The sequence below is a fragment of the Salmo trutta genome, chromosome 16 (assembly GCF_901001165.1).
Source record: "Salmo trutta chromosome 16, fSalTru1.1, whole genome shotgun sequence".
NCBI lineage: Eukaryota > Metazoa > Chordata > Actinopteri > Salmoniformes > Salmonidae > Salmo > Salmo trutta.
The window spans coordinates 29,944,318-29,966,082 of NC_042972.1; the positions used below are offsets into that span (position 1 = coordinate 29,944,318).

At 42.0% G+C, this 21,765-nt stretch overlaps 2 protein-coding genes and 1 pseudogene across 6 annotated transcripts in view; 2 read left to right on the forward strand and 1 right to left on the reverse strand.

Moving 5' to 3' along the window:
• The first annotated feature begins 439 nt into the window (after nucleotides 1-439).
• Nucleotides 440-4,319, forward strand: LOC115149864 (methyltransferase-like protein 7A; annotated as a pseudogene).
• A 1,324-nt stretch (nucleotides 4,320-5,643) lies between these two features.
• Nucleotides 5,644-7,685, forward strand: LOC115149865 (methyltransferase-like protein 7A). The gene is made up of 2 exons (XM_029692673.1): nucleotides 5,644-6,168; nucleotides 6,738-7,685. Exons 1-2 carry the CDS (start codon nucleotides 5,659-5,661, stop codon nucleotides 6,972-6,974), a joined length of 747 nt encoding a protein of 248 aa, XP_029548533.1. The 5' UTR covers nucleotides 5,644-5,658; the 3' UTR covers nucleotides 6,975-7,685.
• Nucleotides 7,686-10,618: 2,933 nt separating this feature from the next.
• LOC115150513 (cyclic AMP-dependent transcription factor ATF-1) overlaps nucleotides 10,619-21,765 on the reverse strand; it is a 29,316-nt gene continuing 18,169 nt past the window's right edge. For all 5 annotated transcript variants that reach the window (XM_029693899.1, XM_029693900.1, XM_029693901.1 and 2 more), the window contains 5 exons: nucleotides 17,266-17,354; nucleotides 16,733-16,872; nucleotides 12,358-12,537; nucleotides 12,008-12,152; nucleotides 10,619-11,574 (listed from right to left, as the gene is read on the reverse strand). In XM_029693899.1, coding sequence (XP_029549759.1) covers nucleotides 11,430-11,574; nucleotides 12,008-12,152; nucleotides 12,358-12,537; nucleotides 16,733-16,872; nucleotides 17,266-17,354 — 699 coding nt within the window. In that variant the 3' untranslated portion in view covers nucleotides 10,619-11,429. The remainder of the gene's footprint in view (nucleotides 11,575-12,007; nucleotides 12,153-12,357; nucleotides 12,538-16,732; nucleotides 16,873-17,265; nucleotides 17,355-21,765) is intronic.

Here is a 21,765-nt window from a genome sequence, read left to right on the forward strand (position 1 = left end):
TGAAATAACACAGAACATTAATAGACAAATCAAAGCAAATGTTATTTGTCACATGCGCCAAATACAACAGGTGTAGACCTTAACATGACATGCTTACTTACAAGCCCTTAATTACAAGATCGTGTAATTATGTGATTCCTACTATAATAACTAAATGTTTTGCCTTTAATACCGAAATAAAAACAGCTCACGCAGTCCTGCGCCATGGTGCCAGACAGGTCCAATGGCGAAATCACCAGCCCAACTGAGCCCAAACTAATATTGTCATGAGCACCAGTTCTTGATGGGTGGCTCCTGAAACACACCCATTCTCTTTAGACTATAACCTCTGCACCTGACCACAACTGCACAAACGAGGTGGTGGCAGTACACCTTTTTGGATCTAGTCCACCAATAAAATCTTAAAGAATAGCACAAATGCAAAATGACAATTTTTATGAATTTCTTTATGCTTATTTTCAAGGTAGTAACCTTGCCCCTCCAATAAATGGAGACGGTTGGCATATATGGCATCTACAAGCGTTTCTTTCCATTTGTTGTTTACAAGATATCTTTCACCTACAACAAAAAATTCCACAACAAAAAGAAGGACCTTTTCAGCAATCTCTCATAGTTCACCTTAGGCAATGGCCCACTTCGCATTTTGGAGATTGGCTGCGGAAGCGGGGCTAACTTTGAGTTCTACCCGTCTGGTTGCAAGGTGGTTTGCACCGACCCCAGTCCTTACTTCGACAAGTATCTGCAAAAGAGCCTGGCTGTCAATGATCACCTAATGTTCGAAAGCTTTGTGGTTGCTTCGGACATAGGGGCAGTGAAAAACGAATCTGTGGACGTTGTCGTCTGCACACTGGCTCTGTGTTTTGTCAACGACATACCACGAACATTGCAAGAGGCGCAGCGCATAGAAACCTATGCAATGTTGTGGTTTTAATAAATGATTAATAGTAGCCTATAGGTTTTGCTAATAGCTGCTTTATTGAGGAAACGTTTTATATGCATCTATGGTTGTTTGCTACATTTAATGCTTTTGACTTAAATTTCATTCTTGAAGAATATAAATTCCTAATCAGTTTAGTTCAACTGTAGTACCCCATCAGAACCCAAAATATAAGCTTGTTTTACTCCATTGTTTAACCAATGTAATTGTAAACAAACACTGTATCACCTCAACATAGTTTAAAACAAAAAAATGTATATCATGGATGGTCAGTCCTTGCATCCATAGCTCTGTCTATAAATTTGAGAGGGGTTACATTTTGCCATCATTTTGCCATCTCTTTACCAAAACAGTGGTGGGGTGTGTGATTTGTTATTGTTTGAACTGAATGCACTGTTTAAAATGAATGCACTGTAAGTCGCTCTGGATAAAAGCGTCTGCTAAATGACTAAAATATACATGTAATATGGGAAGCTGCAATGAGCTAAAGCAGTCTGCAATTGTAACGGTCGTCGTACGTAATGGACCAAGGTGCAGCGGGTTGAGTGCTCATCTTAACTTTATTTGAACACATACGAAACAAGAAAACGATCAACCTAACAATATTGCAGGCTACACAAACAGCTATGCAACAACAACTTCCCACAAAGGGACAGGTGACACAGGGCTACCTAAGTATGACTCTCAATCAGCAACAACGATGTACAGCTGTTCCTGATTGAGAGCCATACCAGGCCAACACAAAGAAATACACAACATAGACAGATCCTAGAAATACAAAACATAGAACATAACCAAAAACCCCGGAATACTATAAACCAACACCCCTCTACATAAACACATATACTAACAAACCCCGAACCACATAAAACAAACACCCCCTGCCACATCCTGACCAAACTACAATTACAAATAACCCCTTAACTGGTCAGGACATGACAGCAATGTTATGTTTCACTACAATCTACAATCAGCTTTTACCAAACGTTTGTCCTCGGGACCGCAAAGGATGCATGTTTTGGTTTTTGCACTAACACTACACCGCGGATTCAAATTATCAAAGCTTGATGATTAGTTGATTATTTGAATCAGCTGTGTGGTGCTAGGGCAAAAGCCAAAATGTGCACCCCTTGGGTCCCGAGGACTGAGTTTGGAAAACCCTGCTGACTACATGCACTGTAACTACTGTAAGTCAATTTAGCTGATTGAATCATCAGAAACTTCACGAGATACTGGGCAACGAACACACCACTGTGCACGGTACTTGTACCACTGAACATAAATGCCCAAGTGGCTGTGGCAAGTTTTAGAACACTTTATGTTTATAAGTTGACTAAATAGTCCTTTTTCTACTTAACAGTGCCATTTTTCTGTGTTCTGCTGGCTGGAGGTTTGGAAAAAGTGACTTACTACTAGTAACGTTTACGGTTGTCAATGTCCAACAGGGTGGTGCTTGGTACTTCTTGCCCTCCTCTTGGATATACAGTTTAAGTCAGAAGTTTACATACACTTAGGTTGGAGTCATTAAAACTCGTTTTTCAACCACTCCACAAATTTCTTGTTAACAAACTATAATTTTGGCAAGTTGGTTATGACATCTACTTTGTGCATGACACAATACATTTTTCCAACAATTGTTTACAGACAGATTATTTCACTTATTATTCACTGTATCACAATTCCAGTGGGTCAAAAGTTTACATACACTAAGTTGACTGTGCCTTTAAAACAGCTTGGAAAATTCCAGAAAATGATGTCATGGCTTTAGAAGCTTCTGATAGGTTAATTGACATCATTTGAGTCAATTGGAGGTGTACCTGAGGATGTATTTCAAGGCCTACCTTCAAACTCAGTGCGTCTTTGCTTGACATAATGGGAAAATCAAAAGAAATCAGCCAAGACCTTTGAAAAAAAAGTGTAAACCTCCACAAGTCTGGTTCATCCTTGGGAGCAATTTCCAAATGCCTGAAGGTACCACGTTCATCTGTACAAACAATAGTACGCAAGTATAAACACCATGGGACCACACAGCCGTCAAACCGCTCAGGAAGGAGACACGTTCTGTCTCCTAGAGATGAACGTACTTTGGTGCGGAAAGTGCAAATCAATCCCAGAACAACAGCAAAGGACCTTGTGAAGATGCTGGAGGAAACAGGTATAAAGTATCTATATCCACAGTAAAACGAGTCTTATATCGACATAACCTGGAAGGCCGGTCAGCAAGGAAGAAGCCACTGCTCCAAAACCGCCATAAAAAGCCAGACTACGTTTTGCAACTGCACATGGGGACAAAGATTGTACTTTTTGGAGAAATGTCCTCTGGTCTGATGAAACAAAAATAGAACTGTTTGGCCATAATGATCATTGTTATGTTTGGAGGAAAAAGGGGGAGGCTTGCAAGCCGAAGAACATCATTCCAACCGTGAAGCATGGGGGTGGCAGCATCATGTTGTGGGGGTGCTTTGCTGTAGGAGGGACTGGTGCACTTCACAAAATAGATGGCATCACGAGGAAAGAAAATCATGTGGATATATTGAAGCAACATCTCAAGACATCAGTCAGGAAGTTAAAGCTTGGTTGCAAATGGGTCTTCCAAATCGACAATGACCCCAAGCATACTTTCAAAGTTGTGGCAAAATGGCTTAAGGACAACAAAGTCAAGGTATTGGAGTGGCCATCACAAAGCCCTGACCTCAATCCTATAGAAAATGTGTGGGCAGAACTGAAAAAGTGTGTGCGAGCAAGGAGGCCTACAAACCTGACTCAGTTACACCAGCTCTGTCAGTAGGAATGGGCCAAAATTCACCCAACTTATTGTGGAAAGCTTGTGGAAGGCTAGCCGAAATGTTTGACCCAAGTTAAACAATTTAAAGGCAATGCTACCAAATACTAATTGAGTGTATGTAAACTTCTGAATGTGATGAAAGAAATAAAAGCTGAAATAAATCATTCTCTCTCTTATTCTGACATTTCACATTCTTAAAATAAAGTGGTTATCTTAACTGACCTAAGACAGGGGATTGTTACTAAGATTAAATGTCAGGAATTGTGAAAAACTGAGTTTAAATGTATTTGGCTACGGTGTATGTAAACTTCCGACTTCAACTGTATTTCTTGCATGTCCTCCAGCCGATTTGGTACTACTTTCGGGATGGATGTGAGGTAGTCAGGGCGACATGGAAAGATCTGGAGGCTACTGGGTTCTCTGAGCTCAAACTGAGGCACCAGTCAACTTCATGATCAAACCACATATTATGGGCCATGCTGTCAAGTAATGGCCTGTCCCAGCAATTGTTTGAAAAATGTTGTGAACGCCTATGTATTCAGTGTGAATTTCTTAGGCATTGCTTTAGTTACTTACTTGTGCATAAAATGTAATTAAACTGGCTTAGAAAATAGCAATGACATACATATACTGAACAAAAATATAAACGCAACATGTAAAGTGTTGGTTCCATGTTTCATGAGCTGAAATAAAGTGAACATTCCTCATTTGCAGAGATAATCCATCCACCTGACAGGTGTGGCATGTCAAGAAACGGATTAAGCAGCATGATCATTACACAGGTGCACCTTGTGCTGGGGACAATAAAGGCCAATGTAAAATGTGCAGTTTTGTGTCACAACGCAATGACACAGATGTCTCAAGTTTGAGGGAGTGTGCAATATGCATGCTGACTGCAGGAATGTCCACCAGGGCTGTTGCCAGATAATTTGTTAATTTCTCTACCATAAGCCACCTCCAACATTGTTATAGAGAATTTGGCAGAATGGCCCACTAGCCTCAAACCCGCAGACCGTGTGTAACCACACCAGTGTAGGGCCTCCACATCTGGCTTTTTCACATGCAGGATCATCTGAGACCAGCCACCTGGACAGCTGATGAAACTGTGGGTTTACACAACCAACATTTTCCTGCGAAAACTGTCAGAAACCATCTCGGTGAAGCTCGTCATCCTCACCGGGGGTCTTGACCTGACTGCAGTTTGGCGACGTAACCGACTGCAGTGGGTAAAAGCTCACCTTCAATGGCCACAGGCACGCTGGAGAAGTGTGCTCTTCACGGATGAATCCTGGTTTCAGCTACCAGGCAGACTGTGTATGTCATCGTGTGGGTGAGCGGTTTGCTGATGTCAACGTGACCCATGGTGGAATTGTGGTTATGGTATTGGCAGGCATAAACTATGGACAGCGAACACAACTGCATTTTATATTTTTGTTAAGTGTATTTTCATTTCCTTATGAACTGTAACTCAGTAAAATCTTTGAAACTGTTGCATGTTGTGTTTTATATTTTTGTTCAGTGTATATGAAATGTACTTAGCAAATGTAATTTCTTCACATCTTTGCATCTATTTTCAATATTTTTCACCTACTAAAAGTTGTTTGGCTTATGGTTCCTTGACATAACCTGTAAAACAACACCCTGTGAAACAGGTTCATCATATTTACATTATACACCCACACCTACACAGATTGCTATAGAATGAGTGTCTAAATAAAAGCAGTTTTCAAACCTCTACAAAGCTATGATAAGACCAAAGTGCGAGAGGTTGTGATGCAATAGCTCCATCATGAGGCAAGATGAAAATCTACCAGATTAGCACCTTCCTCCTGACCCTCCCTGATCCCTGTATCACCTTTCTATGGGCTAAATCCTACCTCACCTAGCCTGCCTGCAGTGTGCTGCTTAAATTCACATGGGAGGTTTCACCGGGAAAATGACATATCTTATGAGGAACTTCTTGATGAACTTCTGCAAGCTAATTTGTTTGGCGATAACCTTACCTCTCCAACTAATGGAGTTTTTGGGCTTATATGGCATGTACAAGCGTTTGTTTCCGCTTCTTGCTTACAATATCACTTTTTCATACAACGACAAAATGCACGAAAACAAGAGGAACCTTTTCCGAGATTTGTGTAAATTCTGCAACACGGACGGTACACTTCGACTTCTGGAGATTGGCTGCGGTAGTGGGGCCAACTTCAAATACTACCCATACGGTTGCACGGTCATTTGCACAGACCCCAACCCTCACTTTGAGAAGTACCTGCAGATGAGTATGACAGCAAGCAACCACCTGACCTATGAAAGCTTTGTGGTTGCCTCAGGAGAGGACCTGATGGCAGTGCAAGATGAGTCAGTGGATGTTGTTGTCTGCACGCTTGTGCTGTGTTCTGTCAACAACGTGCCACAGGTACTGGATGAGGCAAGACGCATACTCCGAAAAGTGAGTTCATTATTTCAGCTAGTAGGTTATGTGTGTCAAGCTAGGGAGACGTAGCCTGCCCTATAGGCCTAACAAGAGTTATTGTTTAGCAAAATGATAACTGAGATCTACTGTACATTCCAGACTCCAATAGTGAATTGAGAGAGTTCTCTAACCGTGCACCGTGTTGTCCTCGTGTTAAAAGTTAAGCCTGTAGCGATGTTAAGTCTTAGGTATTTTTAGACACATAAAGCTTGTGACAAATCCCTTGTCTGTAAACAAGAGGTGTGTGAAACCCCCCGACACAGTATAAACACCTTGCCTAACCAAGCAATGTAATTATATCGATGTAATCTACATTTTTACACATGTAGCCTTTCCACTCTGTCTTACATTTGGGTTAAGCCAAGCACATTTGACCAAACATTATATTTGATATCTGGTGCTTGGGTGAGACAGGGATAGATAGTGATATGTACATTTTTGTCAAGTTTGCCTTTTCAGTCACTAGATCAGACACCCAGCTACTTTTGATTGATTTGACGGTTTTGGGGAATGAGAATAGAATCTACACATTTGTTGTCCAACAGGGTGGTGCTCTGTACTTTCTGGAGCATGTAGAGTCAGACCCCTCCTCTTGGATATACTTCTTCCAGCACATGCTCCAGCCGATGTGGTACTACCTGGGGGATGGCTGCGTGGTTACCAGGGCAACGTGGAGAGATCTGGAGGCTGCTGGGTTCTCAGAGATCCAGCTCCGACACATTGAGGCTCCGCAGGTCACTTTCATGATCAAACCGCACATCCTTGGATATGCCATCAAGTGAACGTTTCATTCAACTGTTAAAGTCAAACTGTTTTTTTTTAATCTACATATTTTATACTTTGACCAATAAATAACTTTTCTAAAAAGATTTGGGCAATATTAAGCAACTATGAATTAAAGTCACTTCCTGCTATTCACAACTTATTTGCCATTCAGTTTAGGAATGAATGAAATGTACTATGTTGCAGTAACAACAGAGTAGCTATAACTGTATACTACTACTCTACTCAGCCCATGCAAGCAGTCAGTGCCTGTTTCTTTGGGTGCAGTTGTATGGACATGGCCGTCACAACACTGAAGAGTGAATCATAATTCCTTCGACCTTGGTGGCTTGAGGTCCCCAGTGGAGATTAGCTGTTGATTGTGTTTTTTTATTGTTTTTAGCAGTCTCCTCTGTTGGAAGGTCTTGTCTTCTATAGCCAGTAGAAGATAATGCTCCATTCTACTCTTTGTTTATGTACAGCTCTTCACTCCCATGTGAGGCCTCTGTCGATAATAGCATTTCCACCAATACAGCCATTCACTTGGCAGGTTTCCATTGACCCATGTTTATTCGACAAAATCAGTGTCGCAAAAAAAAATCATTGCGACATGTGTAATAGAAACAGCAGATAGACAAAAAATTTTATCTGTTAATCTGTTTATCTGTAACTTTATTGCGACAAATGATGATGGAAACTCTATTTTTCTAATAAATTATGATTGCCGATTAATTGGAGCTCCACTCCATATTTGATTCTAAAAGCCTACTGCTTGCAAAATAAAACAATTCTACTTTAAAAATAAGATTTCTTTGCAGGACAAGGATTGTCCTGACTTTCAAGAATGCCTGAATTGCTTCGCCTTCCTTTTCAGGTTGGCTGGTAAGTTTCACCATCCAATTATTTCAGATCCACAGGAGTGTAAGTTACGATGGTGCGGACCGTGGTGATATGTTGAATATGAAAAATGTGTCAATTATTGCATTCTATCCATGCTGTCTTTCACGGGCTACCTGAGACATGAAACTTTGCCTTCAGAAAGTATTCACACCCCTTGACTTTTCCACATTGTGTTGCGTTACAGAATGAATTTCAAATGGATTAAATTGCGATTTTTTTTCTCTCACTAGCCTACACACAATACCCCATAACGTCAAAGTAGAATTATGTTTTTCAAAATGTTTACAAATTCATAAAAAATGAAATGCTGAAATGTCTTGAGTCAATAAGTTTTCAACCCCTTTATGGCAAAGGGGCCTAAATAAGTTCAGGAGTAAAAATGTGGTTAACAAGTCACATAAGTTGCATGGACTCACTGTGTGCAATAATAGTGTTTAACATTAATTTTGAATGACTCTCTCATCTCTGTACACCACACATATAATATTTGTAAGGTCCCTCAGTCGAGCAGTGAATTTCAAACACAGATTCAACCACAAAGACCAGAGATTTTCCAATGCCTTGCAAAGAAGGGCACCTATTGGTAGATGGGTAACAATTTTAAAGCAGACATTGAATATCCCTTTGAGCATGGGTAAGTTATTAATTACACTTTGGGTGGTGTATCAATACACCCAGTCACTACAAAAATACAGGCGTCCTTCCTAACTCAGTTGCTGGAGAGGAAGGAAATGGCTCAGGGATTTCACCATGAGGCCAAGAGTTACAAGAGAACACTGAGGATGGGTCAACTACATTGTAGTTACTACACAATACTAACCTAATTTACAGTGACTTGAAGGAAGCCTGTACAGAATAAAAATATTCCAAAACATGCATCCTGTTTGCAACAACGCACTAAAGTAATACTGCAAAAATGTGGCAAAGCAATTAACTTTTTGTCCTCAATACAAAGTGTTATGTTAGGGCCAAATCCATTACAACACATTACTGAGTACCACTCTCCATTTTTTCAAGTATAGTGGTGGCTGCATCATGTCATGGGTATGCTTCTAATCGTTAACGACGGGAATTTTTCAGGATAAAAAATGTACTGAATGGAGCTAAGCACAGGCAAAATCCTAAAGGAAAACCTGGTTCAGTCTGCTTTCCACCAGACACTGGGAGATGCAGTCACCTGTCAGCAGGACAATAACCTAAAACAAAAGGCCAAATCTACATTGGAGTTGCTTACCAAGAAGACAGTGAATGTTCTTGAGTCGCCAAGTTGGTTTCGACTTAAATCGACTTAATTCTATGGCAAGACCCAGTGGCGACCCGTCATTCAGCCATTCAGTTTATCTAAAAAAAATATATATTATTTTTTTCTTGTTGCCTGTTTTGGACGTTATTTTGGCATTAATATATGACACATATCAGTTTGCAAACAATGTAAAAAAAAATATATCATTTTGTTAATAAAGCCGCATACAAACATGGTATCTTTTTCAAAATCTTAGCTCGACAAGCAGTCATCATCATGAATCAAGTCCACTATCTACTGGTAAATCCTTTTCAATGATAGATAAAACATATCAGTGTTCATCGGCCATTGGACATAAACATTACACAACAAGCTGGAAATCGCAAATTCAACGAGTGGTTTGTAAGGAATCCGTCGCTAACTGCAAGCATTGCAAAGCAATCACAAGCCTGCTATTCGTGGAGAGGGTGTGTGGTTTAAGGGTCTTAAAAGGATAAACATTCACATGCAACACCATTGGCCAGAAAAGGTTGAATATATTGGCCATGCTGTCAATCCAGCATCACTTCTGCCACGTTCAAAACAACTGGGAACTAGGAAATCTTAGACTTCAGTGAGTTCAAGATAACTGGGAACAATGAAAAAAAAATCTCAGACTGGGAAAATAAGTTTTGAACAGTCATTCAACTCGGAATTCCAAGTCGGGAACTCTGGCCTCTTTCTAAAGCTCCGACCTGAAGATCCCTGACGTCATGATTCAACCTTGTTTTTTCCCCGAGTTCTCAGTTGTCTTGATAGCACCATAAATCCAGAGAACGACAGACTTTTATGACAAAGTTTGATGGCAAAATTTGCTCACAAGGACCGCTGTGCCACCTTCCTGTTCAAGTGAGCACAGCACAAAATGTCTTGTATGCTACTGCATAAATGATGTAATATGCCAGGGAGATGTGTATATTGTAGCTAAGAAAGTTATATTAAGTGTATGTTGTGTAGTAAGCTGTTAGTAGCCCATGTGCCTCACCCTAATAATTTGGTCCCTTTCCCCCTCATAACTTAGCCTACTATTTTGGCTAAAATATCCCTTTAAGACTGGTTTTGCAATAAAATGCACTTTCAATTGAACATACCTTTTTAGTCCAGGGGTGTATTCACTTGGAACCAACCGTGGAAGAACCTACCTGAATTTGTCCAATAGAAACACTCGTTATCGTTGCAAAACAGAACATTTTGCAACTGTTGAGTAATGTATTAATTATACTGATTGTAATGTATTAATTATCCTGATTCTTTTGCAACAGTCTGTTGCAAAAGAAACCGTTTACTCCAAACGGAAAACACTTGCAACAAAAACAAGTGTTTCTATTGAACAAATTCAGGTAGGTCCCTCTCAGTTTCGTTCGCTTCGTTTATGTTCTTAAATGGTAAACGGTTTCCATTGCAAGACGTAATGAATACACCCCACCCAGGGCTAGGCTCAGTGTCCAGGAAACAAGCCCAAAAGAGTGAGCCAAAAGAACATTTGGAAAACATTTGGAAAAATATTTATTTCCATTTACATAATGAGTGACATTGCTTTCCCTCTTTTTATTTTATTTGCTCATCCCCCCACCGTCTCCAGAAATATAAAATAAATATTACCCTGACATTGTGTGTTCTCCCTGATAGATTGTCTTAGTAACAGCCAATTCAGCCGTACACCATCTTATCGAATACCCCTTACAAGGGTAAGGAATGGGACTTGTAACATTTCCTCATGGGGGAAAGAAAGGGGGGTGGGGTGAAAATAGTTGGTTCACATAAGACACATGAATCACACCATGAAGTCATGGAGGTCATCATACAATAACAATTCAGCTGATAAATGTTTGATGTTAAAAACAGCAGATTGAGCCCACTGCTACACTTTTTTTAAAACAAAAATTAGGAAAATAAAGGAGCAGATTCTGGCAAAGGGGGACACAATTGGAAATTGATTGTCAATGATTATGCTAACAATTCACACCTTCCATGTGCTCACAAAATATACACAAATAAACATTTAAGCACTAGTTATCCAATCTGTTAGCTCAATAAAAAGAGTTCTGATTAAAAACAGACAACCTCTCTTTCACACCCTTTCATTGTCTTTTATATGGACACATGCCATGGCCACCGCTCATGATGTGTTTGTTAAAACAAAGAGTATAAAACACAAACTGAGGACGATGATTTCAGGTGTGAAATTAAAGGTGTTCCCGGTTAACCCCGCGTTGTCCATGTGACAGAACAGAGCCGCTTGCTGACGGTAAAAGTCCTGCTCGCTGGCCGGCTTCTCTTCTTGTCCTCCTGGTTATCCTGTTTTGACACGGTACAGGTCCTTTAACGTCTTGAGTTCCTCAATGAGAGTCTTGTTCTGGTTCTCCAGCACGGCCACACGGTTCTCCAGACACTTGACGTATTCCTTCTTCTTCCTGCGACACTCACGGGCCGCTTCCCTGCCCGGGAGAAACACAGAAAACTGCTTTAGAGGATTACATTTAAAGGGATACTGTTTTAGGTTTAGGTTGTCGTTCTAGTTACCCAGAGTCACATGAGCTCATGGATACACTTTTTATGTCTCTGCATGCCGTTTGTACATAATTGAAGTCAGCAAGTTGTTAGCTTAACGCAATTGCTGGAGGTCTCCAGGTACAGCAGCCAGCTCCTCTCAAAAGCAGGGAAATAGACCTAACGACTCCAAAGCTGGGTGGTTGGCCATTTATAGTCTTACAAAGCTACAGTACATAATAAGTAGAAAAACCTAAATCCCTTTACATTTTAACGTTCACACACACACACACACAAATGGACCAACTGTGCACTGCCACAATACATCCTCGTACACACACAGACCCTTCATACCACATCCTTATGCCCACACACACACACCTGTTCTTAGCGAGTCGGATCTCTCTCTTCATGGTGGGGTCGCCCGTCTTCTGCTCAGATATTCCTACAGGGGAAGTCATGACGACAGTCTGTTGCACTGTGGGTGCCGTGCGGATCTGGTACGTCTGCATCTCTCCTCCTGCACCTGAGGGGGATGAGGCCAATCAAAACAATAGATGAGGGCATCTCCTCTTTATAAATCTCAACACATTACAATGGGGTCTGCAAGCTGGGATCAGTGCATATTTACACACCTTCAGGGAGGCTTCAGTGACAACGAGAAAACTACTGGGTACTTCTCCTTATGGTATTATCTCAAAGCTTACCGTGAGTCATGAAGCCATACTCACTCTGTACGACCACCTGATTGCTGGGCACGAGTAGCTGCTGTCCATCGGGCGTCTGGGCATAATGTAGGATGGTGGTGCCCTGCTGTTGGCCTGAGTTGGTCATGGTGAGAGTCTGTAAGCCCTGAAGGCTCTCTGACCCCGGGTTGGCCAGTTGAATGGTGCCGTTAGGGGCGATGGTGACTACAGACAAACAAACAGGAAATTAGGGGCGATGGTAACTACAGAAACACACAGGAAGTTAGGGTCAATAGTAACTACTAGTGATGGGTACCGATATGGAAAATCGATACCAGTTGCATTGTAAAGGGTTTTAGCCTGTATGGACATTGTTTGCGAACAGTAATTAACAGTTTCAACATTTCTACATGCCGTGTTGCATTATTCAAGTGTGTTAGCTCCCTACTCCCTACTCATGCTGCACAGAAGTTACATGGAAACCGCAGATCGAAATGGCTTGCATTGAGCGGTAACCCTGGACCTCACGGACACAGGTGTTTCTCTTCAGCCTGTGTGACTAGTTCGTGAAGTCTGACACCAATTTAAGCTGTGGTGACTATCCAAGTCCTGGCTGAACCCTACATCACAGCCACAAACAAAGCACATGCCTGCAATCCTTACATTGTTGTGCAGCAGGGGAGAGTGGTTTCGTCACATTCAGAGATCTATTTATTGCAAACTTTATCAAAGTAATCTAAAATAATTAATAGATTTTAAACAAAAAAAACACTGTCATAGACGGACAAAATTAATAAATGGGGGCTCCCGAGTGGCACAGCGGCCTAAGGCGCTGCATCTCAGTGCAAGAGGCGTCACTACAGTCCCTGGTGCGATTCCAGGCTGTATCACATCCGGCCGTGATTGATTTATTTTGTAATTTTTTTAAAGCTGTTGCACAGCAACTCACTGCCTTCCTGAAGACAAACAATATATACGAAACGCTTCAGTCTGGTTTTAGACCCCATCATAGCACTGAGACTGCACTTGTGAAGGTGGTAAATGACCTTTTAATGGCGTCAGACCGAGGTTCTGCATCTGTCCTCGTGCTCCTAGACCTTAGTGCTGCTTTTGATACCATCGATAACCACATTATTTTGGAGAGATTGGAAACCCAAATTGGACTACACGGACAAGTTCTAGCCTGGTTTAGATCTTATCTGTCGGAAAGATATCAGTTTGTCTCTGTGGATGGTTTGTCGTCTGACAAATCAACTGCAAATTTTGGTGTTCCTCAAGGTTCCGTTTTAGGACCACTATTGATTTCACTATATATTTTACCTCTTGATGATGTCATTTGGAAACATAATGTTAACTTTCACCCAAGAAACAAGGAGATCTTCTGTTGAATCTGAGAATTAATCTTGATGGTTGTACCATCGTCTCAAATAAAACTGTGAAGGACCTCGGCGTTAATCTGGACCCTGATCTCTCTTTCGACGAACATATGAAGACTGTTTCAAAGTCAGCTTTTTTCCATCTACGTCACATTGCAAAAATCAGAAACTTTCTGTCCAAAAATGATGCAGAAAAAGTAATCCATGCTTTCGTCACGTCTAGGTTAGACTACTGCAATGCTCTACTTTCCGGCTACCCGGATAAAGCACTAAATAAACTTCAGTTAGTGCTAAACACAGCTGCTAGAATCTTGACTAGAACCAAAACATTTGATCATATTACTCCAGTGCTAGCTTCTCAACACTGGCTTCCTGTTAAGGCAAGGGCTGATTTCAAGGTTTTACTGCTACCCTACAAAGCATTACATGGGCTTGCTCCTACCCATCTTTCTGATTTGGTCCTGCCGTACATACGTCGAATGGGGCCACGGTGTCTCCCGACCCCTCCTGTCTCAGCCTCCAGTATTTATGCTGCAGTAGTTTGTGTCAGGGGGCTATATCTGGAGTATTTCTCCTGTCTTATCTGGTGCCTTGTGTGAATTTAAGTATGCTCTCTCTTCCTCTCGGATGACCAGGACTACCTGGCCTGATGACTCCTTGCTGTCCCCAGGCCTGATGACTCCTTGTTGTCCCCAGTCCACCTGGCCGTGCTGCTGCTCCAGTTTCAACTGTTCTGCTGTGGCTATGGAACCCTGACCTGTTCACCGGACGTGCTACCTGTCCCAGCCCTGCTGTTTTCAACTCTCTAGAGACAGCAGGAGCGGTAGAGATACTCTGAATGATCAGCTATGAAAAGCCAACTGACATTTACTCCTGAGGTGCTGACCTGTTGCACCCTCAACAACCACTGTGATTATTATTTTGACCCTGCTGGTCATCTATGAACATTTGAACATCTTGGCCATGTTCTGTTATAATCTCCACCCGGCACAGCCAGAAGAGGACTGGCCACCCCTCATAGCCTGGTTCCTCTCTAGGTTTCTTCCTAGGTTCTGGCCTTTCTAGGGAGTTTTTCGTAGCCACCGTGCTTCTACACCTGCATTGCTTGCTGTTTGGGGTTTTAGGCTGTGTTTCTGTACAGCACTTTGAGATATCAGCTGATGTAAGAAGGGCTTTATAAATTTGATTTGATTGAGAGTCCCATAGGGCGGCACATAATTGGCCCAGCGTCGTCCAGGTTTGACCGGGGTAGGCCGTCATTGTAAATATGAATTTGTTCTTAACTGACTTGCCTATTTAAATAAAGGTTAAATAAAACATATACACTACCGTTCAAAAGTCTGGGGTCACTTAGAAATGTCCTAAACTTTTGCCCATTAAAATAACATCAAATTGATCAGAAATACAGTGTAGACATTGTACAGCGTAGACATCAAGTGACGAGGCGACACCGGGATGCTGGCCTTCTAGGCAGAGTTGCAAAGAAAAAGCCATATCTAAGACTGGCCAATAAAAAGAAAAGATTAAGATGGGCAAAAGAACACAGACACTGGACAGAGGAACACTGCCTTGAAAGCCAGCATCCCGGAGTCGCCTCGTCACTGTTGACGTTGAGACTGGAGTTTTGCGGATACTATTTAATGAAGCTGCCAGTTGAGGACTGGTGAGGCGGCTGTTTCTCAAACTAGACATACTAATGTACTTGTCCTCTTGCTCAGTTGTGCACCAGTGCCTCCTACTCTTTCTATTCTGGTTAGAGCCAGTTTACGCTGTTCTGTGAAGGGAATAGTACACAGCGCTGTACGAGATCTTCAGTTTCTTGGCAATTTCTCTCATGGAATAGCCTTCATTTCTCAGAACAAGAATAGACTGACGAGTTTCGGAAGAAAGTTCTTTGTTTCTGGTCATTTTGAGCCTGTAAATCGAACCCACAAATGCTGATGCTCCAGATACTCAGTTAGTCTAAAGGCCAGTTTTATTGCTTCTTTAAAATCAGAACAACAGTTTTCAGCTGTGCTAACATAATTGCAAAAGGGTTTTCTGATGATCAATTAGCCTTTTAAAATGATAAACTTGGATTAGCTAACACAACGTGCCATTGGAACACAGGAGTGATGGTTGCTGATAATGGGCCCCTGTACGCCTATATAGATCCTCCATAAAAAATCTGCCATTTCCAGCTACAATAGTCATTTACAACATTAACAATGTCTACAATGTCATTTTAATGGACAAAATCTGCTTTTCTTTCAAAAACAAGGACATTTCTAAGTGACCCCAAACTTTTGAACAGTAGATGAAAGGTGAGTTTAGGAACCCAAGCTAAAATATGCAAATGCTCTCTAACCCTAAACATACAAATATGTATTTTACAGTAATACAGAGGGGACATTCTTAGTTGTTTTATAATTTGATTATTCTATATTTAGAGAGCATATAAGTAATCAAGCCTTACAGTTTTGTTGAATAGGAAATCAAAATATTTCAAAGGTTTATCATATTTGTACTGTTTACTTGAGCTTGTGACCAAAAGTGACTACGCCTCAGCAATTTATAACTATTTTTTATCAGAATGGTGAGATTTTAACCTTTCTTGGAGTATGCAGCATTACTAGTTATTTTTTATGGTCCTCTCATGATAATTACTTTAGGCCGTCATTGTAAATAAGAAATTGTTCTTAATTTATTTGCCTAGTTAAATAAAATACATGTAGATTACATTTTACATGACATTTAGTTATATTTGTCATTAAACAGAGGATTTCATCCATCGACATAATGCATACTCAATGTGTGTCGACTGTATGTGGTCTTGCTGTTGCCTTGGGAACACACACCATGAACACACCTCTTGAGCCATTTGGCACTACCTGTCCCCTGCGGTGGGGTATATTTTCACAAAACTGCAGAAGCCCATCATTGATGATCCATTACTTAACAAGTGCCTCCAATTCTAACAATATCCAAATATATCATCTATTTATGATGACAGTGGTGCATTGGTAGGACGGTGTTGTAGCGCTATGTAGTAGGGCAACCCTTACTGTACTGGCCGCTGCTGGTCTGGTAGATTGTCTGGGTGTTGGGCACTGTCACTGTGGTCATGCCAGAGGAAGCAGGGTTGTCATCCTCTCCCTCGTTCCGTGACGCCACCTCCTCAGCAGACAGCTCATTGAGGATCTTTCTACAGACCACCAGGAAGAAGCAGGAGATTACTCATCCATTAAAATATTACCATAAAGATTGATCATTCTATTATATGTTTGTTGTTTTGGCACGAGGTGGTAATTAACAAAAAACACTCTATGCTACAGAATCAAACGAATGAGATTGGAACATTTTATAGAGAATAGGTGGCTAACTAGTAAATATCCAAAAGGTAACATCAATGTAGTATCACTGTTGGATTTCAGTTCACTAATTCTAAATTGAGATTGACTGTTTTTGCACATCATCATGGATACTATTTAACATCCCAGTCCAGCAGTGACCTTGCAGTCTGTACACACTTCTTTTCACTATTACAAATGGGCAACTTAAGATAGTGTTTTGGACACAACAGTGAGGTGGCAGCTACCTGTAGGAGGGCCGTCTGGCCAGTATATCTCTGGTCTTCTGGGCGGAGGCTCCACTGTCTGAGGAGTCGTCACTGTCTGAGCCCTGGCTCTGTAGAGGAGAGAAGAGGTGCCAGGACATGATGGGTTACTCATCTACCATGTTTACTTAATACCTAAGATCAGAATGTGGGGGTTCTAGGGTGTACAAGATAGAGATACCCTCACATCAATCACACATTTACCATAGTAATACAGTAGGATAAAGGTTAACAGATTTAAGTTATGCTAGAAGAACAGGGGACACCTCACTGTAGTCCAGGGCCAGTATTCATTTGGCATCTCAGAGATGGTGCTGATCTAGGATCAGGTTCCCCCTATCCATGTCATCTTATTCATTATGATCTCAAAGCCAAAACTGATCCTTGATTAGCATTCCTACTCTGAGATGTTTGTGAACATGGGCCCAGGCCTAGTTCCTGGTTGTTGAGGAGCTCCTCTTACCTTTCTTTCCAGTTCTCTGCTGCCAATGACTGGAACGAATTGCAAAACTCACTGAGTCTTATATCTCCCTCTCTAACTTTCTGCATCAGCTGTCAGAGCAGCTTACCGATCACTGTACCTGTACACAGCCAAAATGTAAATAGCACACCCAACTACCTCATCCCCATATTATCACTTACCCTCTTGCTCCTTTGCACCCCAGTATCTCTACTTGCACATCATCATCTGCACATCCATCACTCCAGTCTTAATGCTAAATTGTAATTATTCCGCCTCTATGGCCTACTTATTGCCTTACCTCCCTACTCTTCTACATTTGCACACACTGTACATAGATTTTTCTATTGTGTTATTGACTGTACGTTTGTTTATGTGTAACTCGGTGTTGTTGTTTTTAAATCGCACTGCTTTGCTTTATCTTAGCCAGGTCGCAGTTGTACATGAGAACTTGTTCTCAACTGGCCTACCTGGTTAAATAAAGGTGAAATATATATATATGTTTAAATAAAATAACCTCAGGCCTGGGCAATTATTTTCCATGGAGGGCCACATTAGAATATCATTTTGCCATCAAGTGCCAGAATCATATTACAGGATTTACATCATGTGTATGACTGTGTTGACAGATATCTACTATAAATCCCATCCAGATATGCTACTTACTTTTCTTTTTTAACATGCACAGAAAAACCACATCCATGTTCTCCTTTTGGTAGGCATTTTCATTATTAAACATGCAATGAACTACACAGAGGGAAAAGTACACTGTGCATTCAGCACCACGGACAGAACACCACGGACACAAGAGAGAGAGCTCAACATTCCATTTAAACTACTCAATCAGTGTGAGGAGTGAAGTCTCTGATGGGCATTGACTAGAGCAGTGAAGCCAGGTATAGTTTCTGATGTCGCTATGCTTAGGATTGCTGAGAGGTGAGTCAGTAAGAGATGATCTGTGCCTTGACATGTTATATACTGCTCAAAAAAATAAAGGGAACACTAAAATAACACATCCTAGATCTGAATGTATGAAATAATCTTATTAAATACTTTTTTCTTTACATAGTTGAATGTGCTGAAAACAAAATCACACAAAAATAAACAATGGAAATCCAATTTATCAACCCATGGAGGTCTGGATTTGGAGTCACACTCAAAATTAAAGTGGAAAACCACACTACAGGCTGATCCAACTTTATTGTAATGTCCTTAAAACAAGTCAAAATGAGGCTCAGTAGTGTGTGTGACCTCCACGTGCCTGTATGACCTCCCTACAACGCCTGGGCATGCTCCTGATGAGGTGGCGGATGGTCTCCTGAGGGATCTCCTCCCAGACCTGGACTAAATCATCCGCCAACTCCTAGACAGGCTGTGGTGCAACGTGGCGTTGGTGGATGGAGCGAGACATGATGTCCCAGATGTGGTCAATTGGATTCAGGTCTGGGGAACGGGCAGGCCAGTCCATAGCATCAATGCCTTCCTCTTGCAGGAACTGCTGACACACTCCAGCCACATGAGGTCTAGCATTGTTTGCATTAGGAGGAACTTAGGGCCAACCGCACCAGCATATGGTCTCACAAGGGGTCTGAGGATCTCATCTCGGTACCTAATGGCAGTCAGGCTACCTCTGGCGAGCACATGGAGGGCTGTGCGGCCCCCCAAAGAAATGCCACCCCACACCATGACTGACCCACCACCAAACCGGTCATGCTGGAGGATGTTGCAGGCAGCAGAACGCTCTCCACGGCGTCTCCAGACTCTGTCACGGCTGTCACATGTGCTCAGTGTGAACCTGCTTCATCTGTGAAGAGCACAGGGCGCCAGTGACGAATTTGCCAATCTTGGTGTTCTCTGGCAAATGCCAAACGTCCTGCACGGTGTTGGGCTGTAAGCACAACCCCCACCTGTGGACGTCGTGCTCTCATACCACCCTCATGGAGTCTGTTTCTGACCGTTTGAGCAGACACATGCACATTTGTGGCCTGCTGGAGGTCATTTTGCAGGGCTCTGGCAGTGCTCCTCCTGCTCCTCCTTGCACAAAGGCGGAGGTAGCGGTCCTGCTGCTGGGTTGTTGCCCTTCTACGGCCTCCTCCACATCTCCTGATGTACTGGCCTGTCTCCTGGTAGCGCCTCCATGCTCTGGACACTACGCTGACAGACACAGCAAACCTTCTTGCCACAACAAACCTTCGTGCCATCCTGGATGAGCTGCACTACCTGAGCCACTTGTGTGGGTTGTAGACTCCGTCTCATGCTACCACTAGAGTGAAAGCACCGGCAGCATTCAAAAGTGACCAAAACATCAGCCAGGAAGCATAAGAACTGAGAAGTGGTCTGTGGTCCCCACCTGCAGAACCACTCCTTTATTGGGGGTGTCTCGCTAATTGCCTATAATTTCCCCCTGTTGTCTATTCCATTTTCACAACAGCATGTGAAAGTTATTGTCAATCAGTGTTGCTTCCTAAGTGGACAGTTTGATTTCACAGAAGTGTGATTGACTTGGAGTTACATTGTGTTGTTTAAGTGTTCCCTTTATTTTTTTGAGCAGTGTATTTCATCACTGAAAATGTCTGTTCACATACATAGGTTGACCCAAACAGTACAAACATCTTCTGAGCATGACTGCTAATCTTTGGAAAGTTTTGTTCATCGAGAGATGCATAGAACCTTGTCAGTGACATTGTTTTGAATAGGTCTCCAATCCCTGCATCAGACCGAAGATCGATAAGCTCAAGTTGCAGGTCAGTGGGAGCGTTATCCACATTGAAGGTGAAGGGAGAGGAAACCAACAGCATGTCATTTTCCAACACTTTGAAATCCTCAAAACGACGAGAACTCACCGTTCAAAGCACGCAGCAGCGATGTATACTTCTCCCGCTGGTCATCTGATAGGGAACAGACTAGTAGTGTTGGAAGGTGGGTGAGATTGTTGGTTTCTACTTGGCGGATCAGGAGGAGTAATTTTCCCTTGAAAGCTTTGACAAGGCTGTACACCTGATGTGCAAAAAGGCCCTTCCCTTGTAGTTTGGAATTCAGTTCATTCATGAAGGCCATGATGTCCACAGTGAAGGCAAAATCAGCCAACCATTCTTTATCTTGCAGTTGAAGGAAATCCACATATTTCCTTTCATTTGCAAAAACTCCGCAATCTCCGACTTCAGGTCCCAGACCCTTTTAGTCACCTTCCCCAAACTCAGCCATCTCACGTTTGTGTGATAGGGGAGATCTGCATGACCCGACTCGGTCTCTTCCAACAGTGAGATAAACTGCCTGTGGTTTAAAGATTTTGCTCTTATGAAGTTTACCACTTTAGTGACTGTATCCACAACATGGCTCATTTTCAGAACACATTTACAGAGCACTTCCTGATGAATAATGCAATGCAGGAAAAAAAAAAATTCTGATTTGGGTTCAGCTCAGCTACTTGATCTTGTATCCTTTTCAAAAGGCCAATGTTTTTTCCTGTCAAGTTTGGGCACCCATCTGTGGTCACACTGGATAACTTTTGAAAATTCAGTCCCAGCTTTGCCACACACTTATTAACCTCCTCCAATAAATATTGTGGTTGTGCTCTTCATTGACTGCACTGAAGCAAGCTCCTCTGTAATTTCAAAGTCTGGGGTTATGCCTCGTAAAAATATCAACAACTGCGCCGTGTCACGTGCATCACTGCTCTCCTCCAGGGCCAATGAGAAATCCTTTACCTTGTCTTTCAACTGTTGTTCCATATTCTCTGCGATGTCCTCAACACGCCGTGCCACTGTTCGTCTTGACAGGGAAACATTTTCAAACAGCTCTTTCTTGTCAGGGCAAAGTATTGCTGCAGAGTCAATTAAACATTCTTTGATGAATTTGCCCTCAGCGAATGGCTTGCTATGTTTAGCAATTTTGTGGGAGAGTACACAGCTAGCTCTCGCAATTCCGTCATTTGCTGAATGCAGTTTTGTGAAAAGTCCTTGCTGGTTTTGCAACTGAGAAAGCAATGCTTTCAATGCACTTGCCCTCTGCTCAGAAGACAT

What these genes read in the sequence shown, in the direction of transcription:
- LOC115149865 (XM_029692673.1), top strand. Translation starts at nt 5,659, where the DNA reads ATGACATATCTTATGAGGAACTTCTTGATGAACTTCTGCAAGCTAATT. An exon ending in CAAGACGCATACTCCGAAAA is followed by an intron (nt 6,169 to 6,737) that starts GTGAGTTCATTA and finishes GTTGTCCAACAG; the next exon opens with GGTGGTGCTCTGTACTTTCT.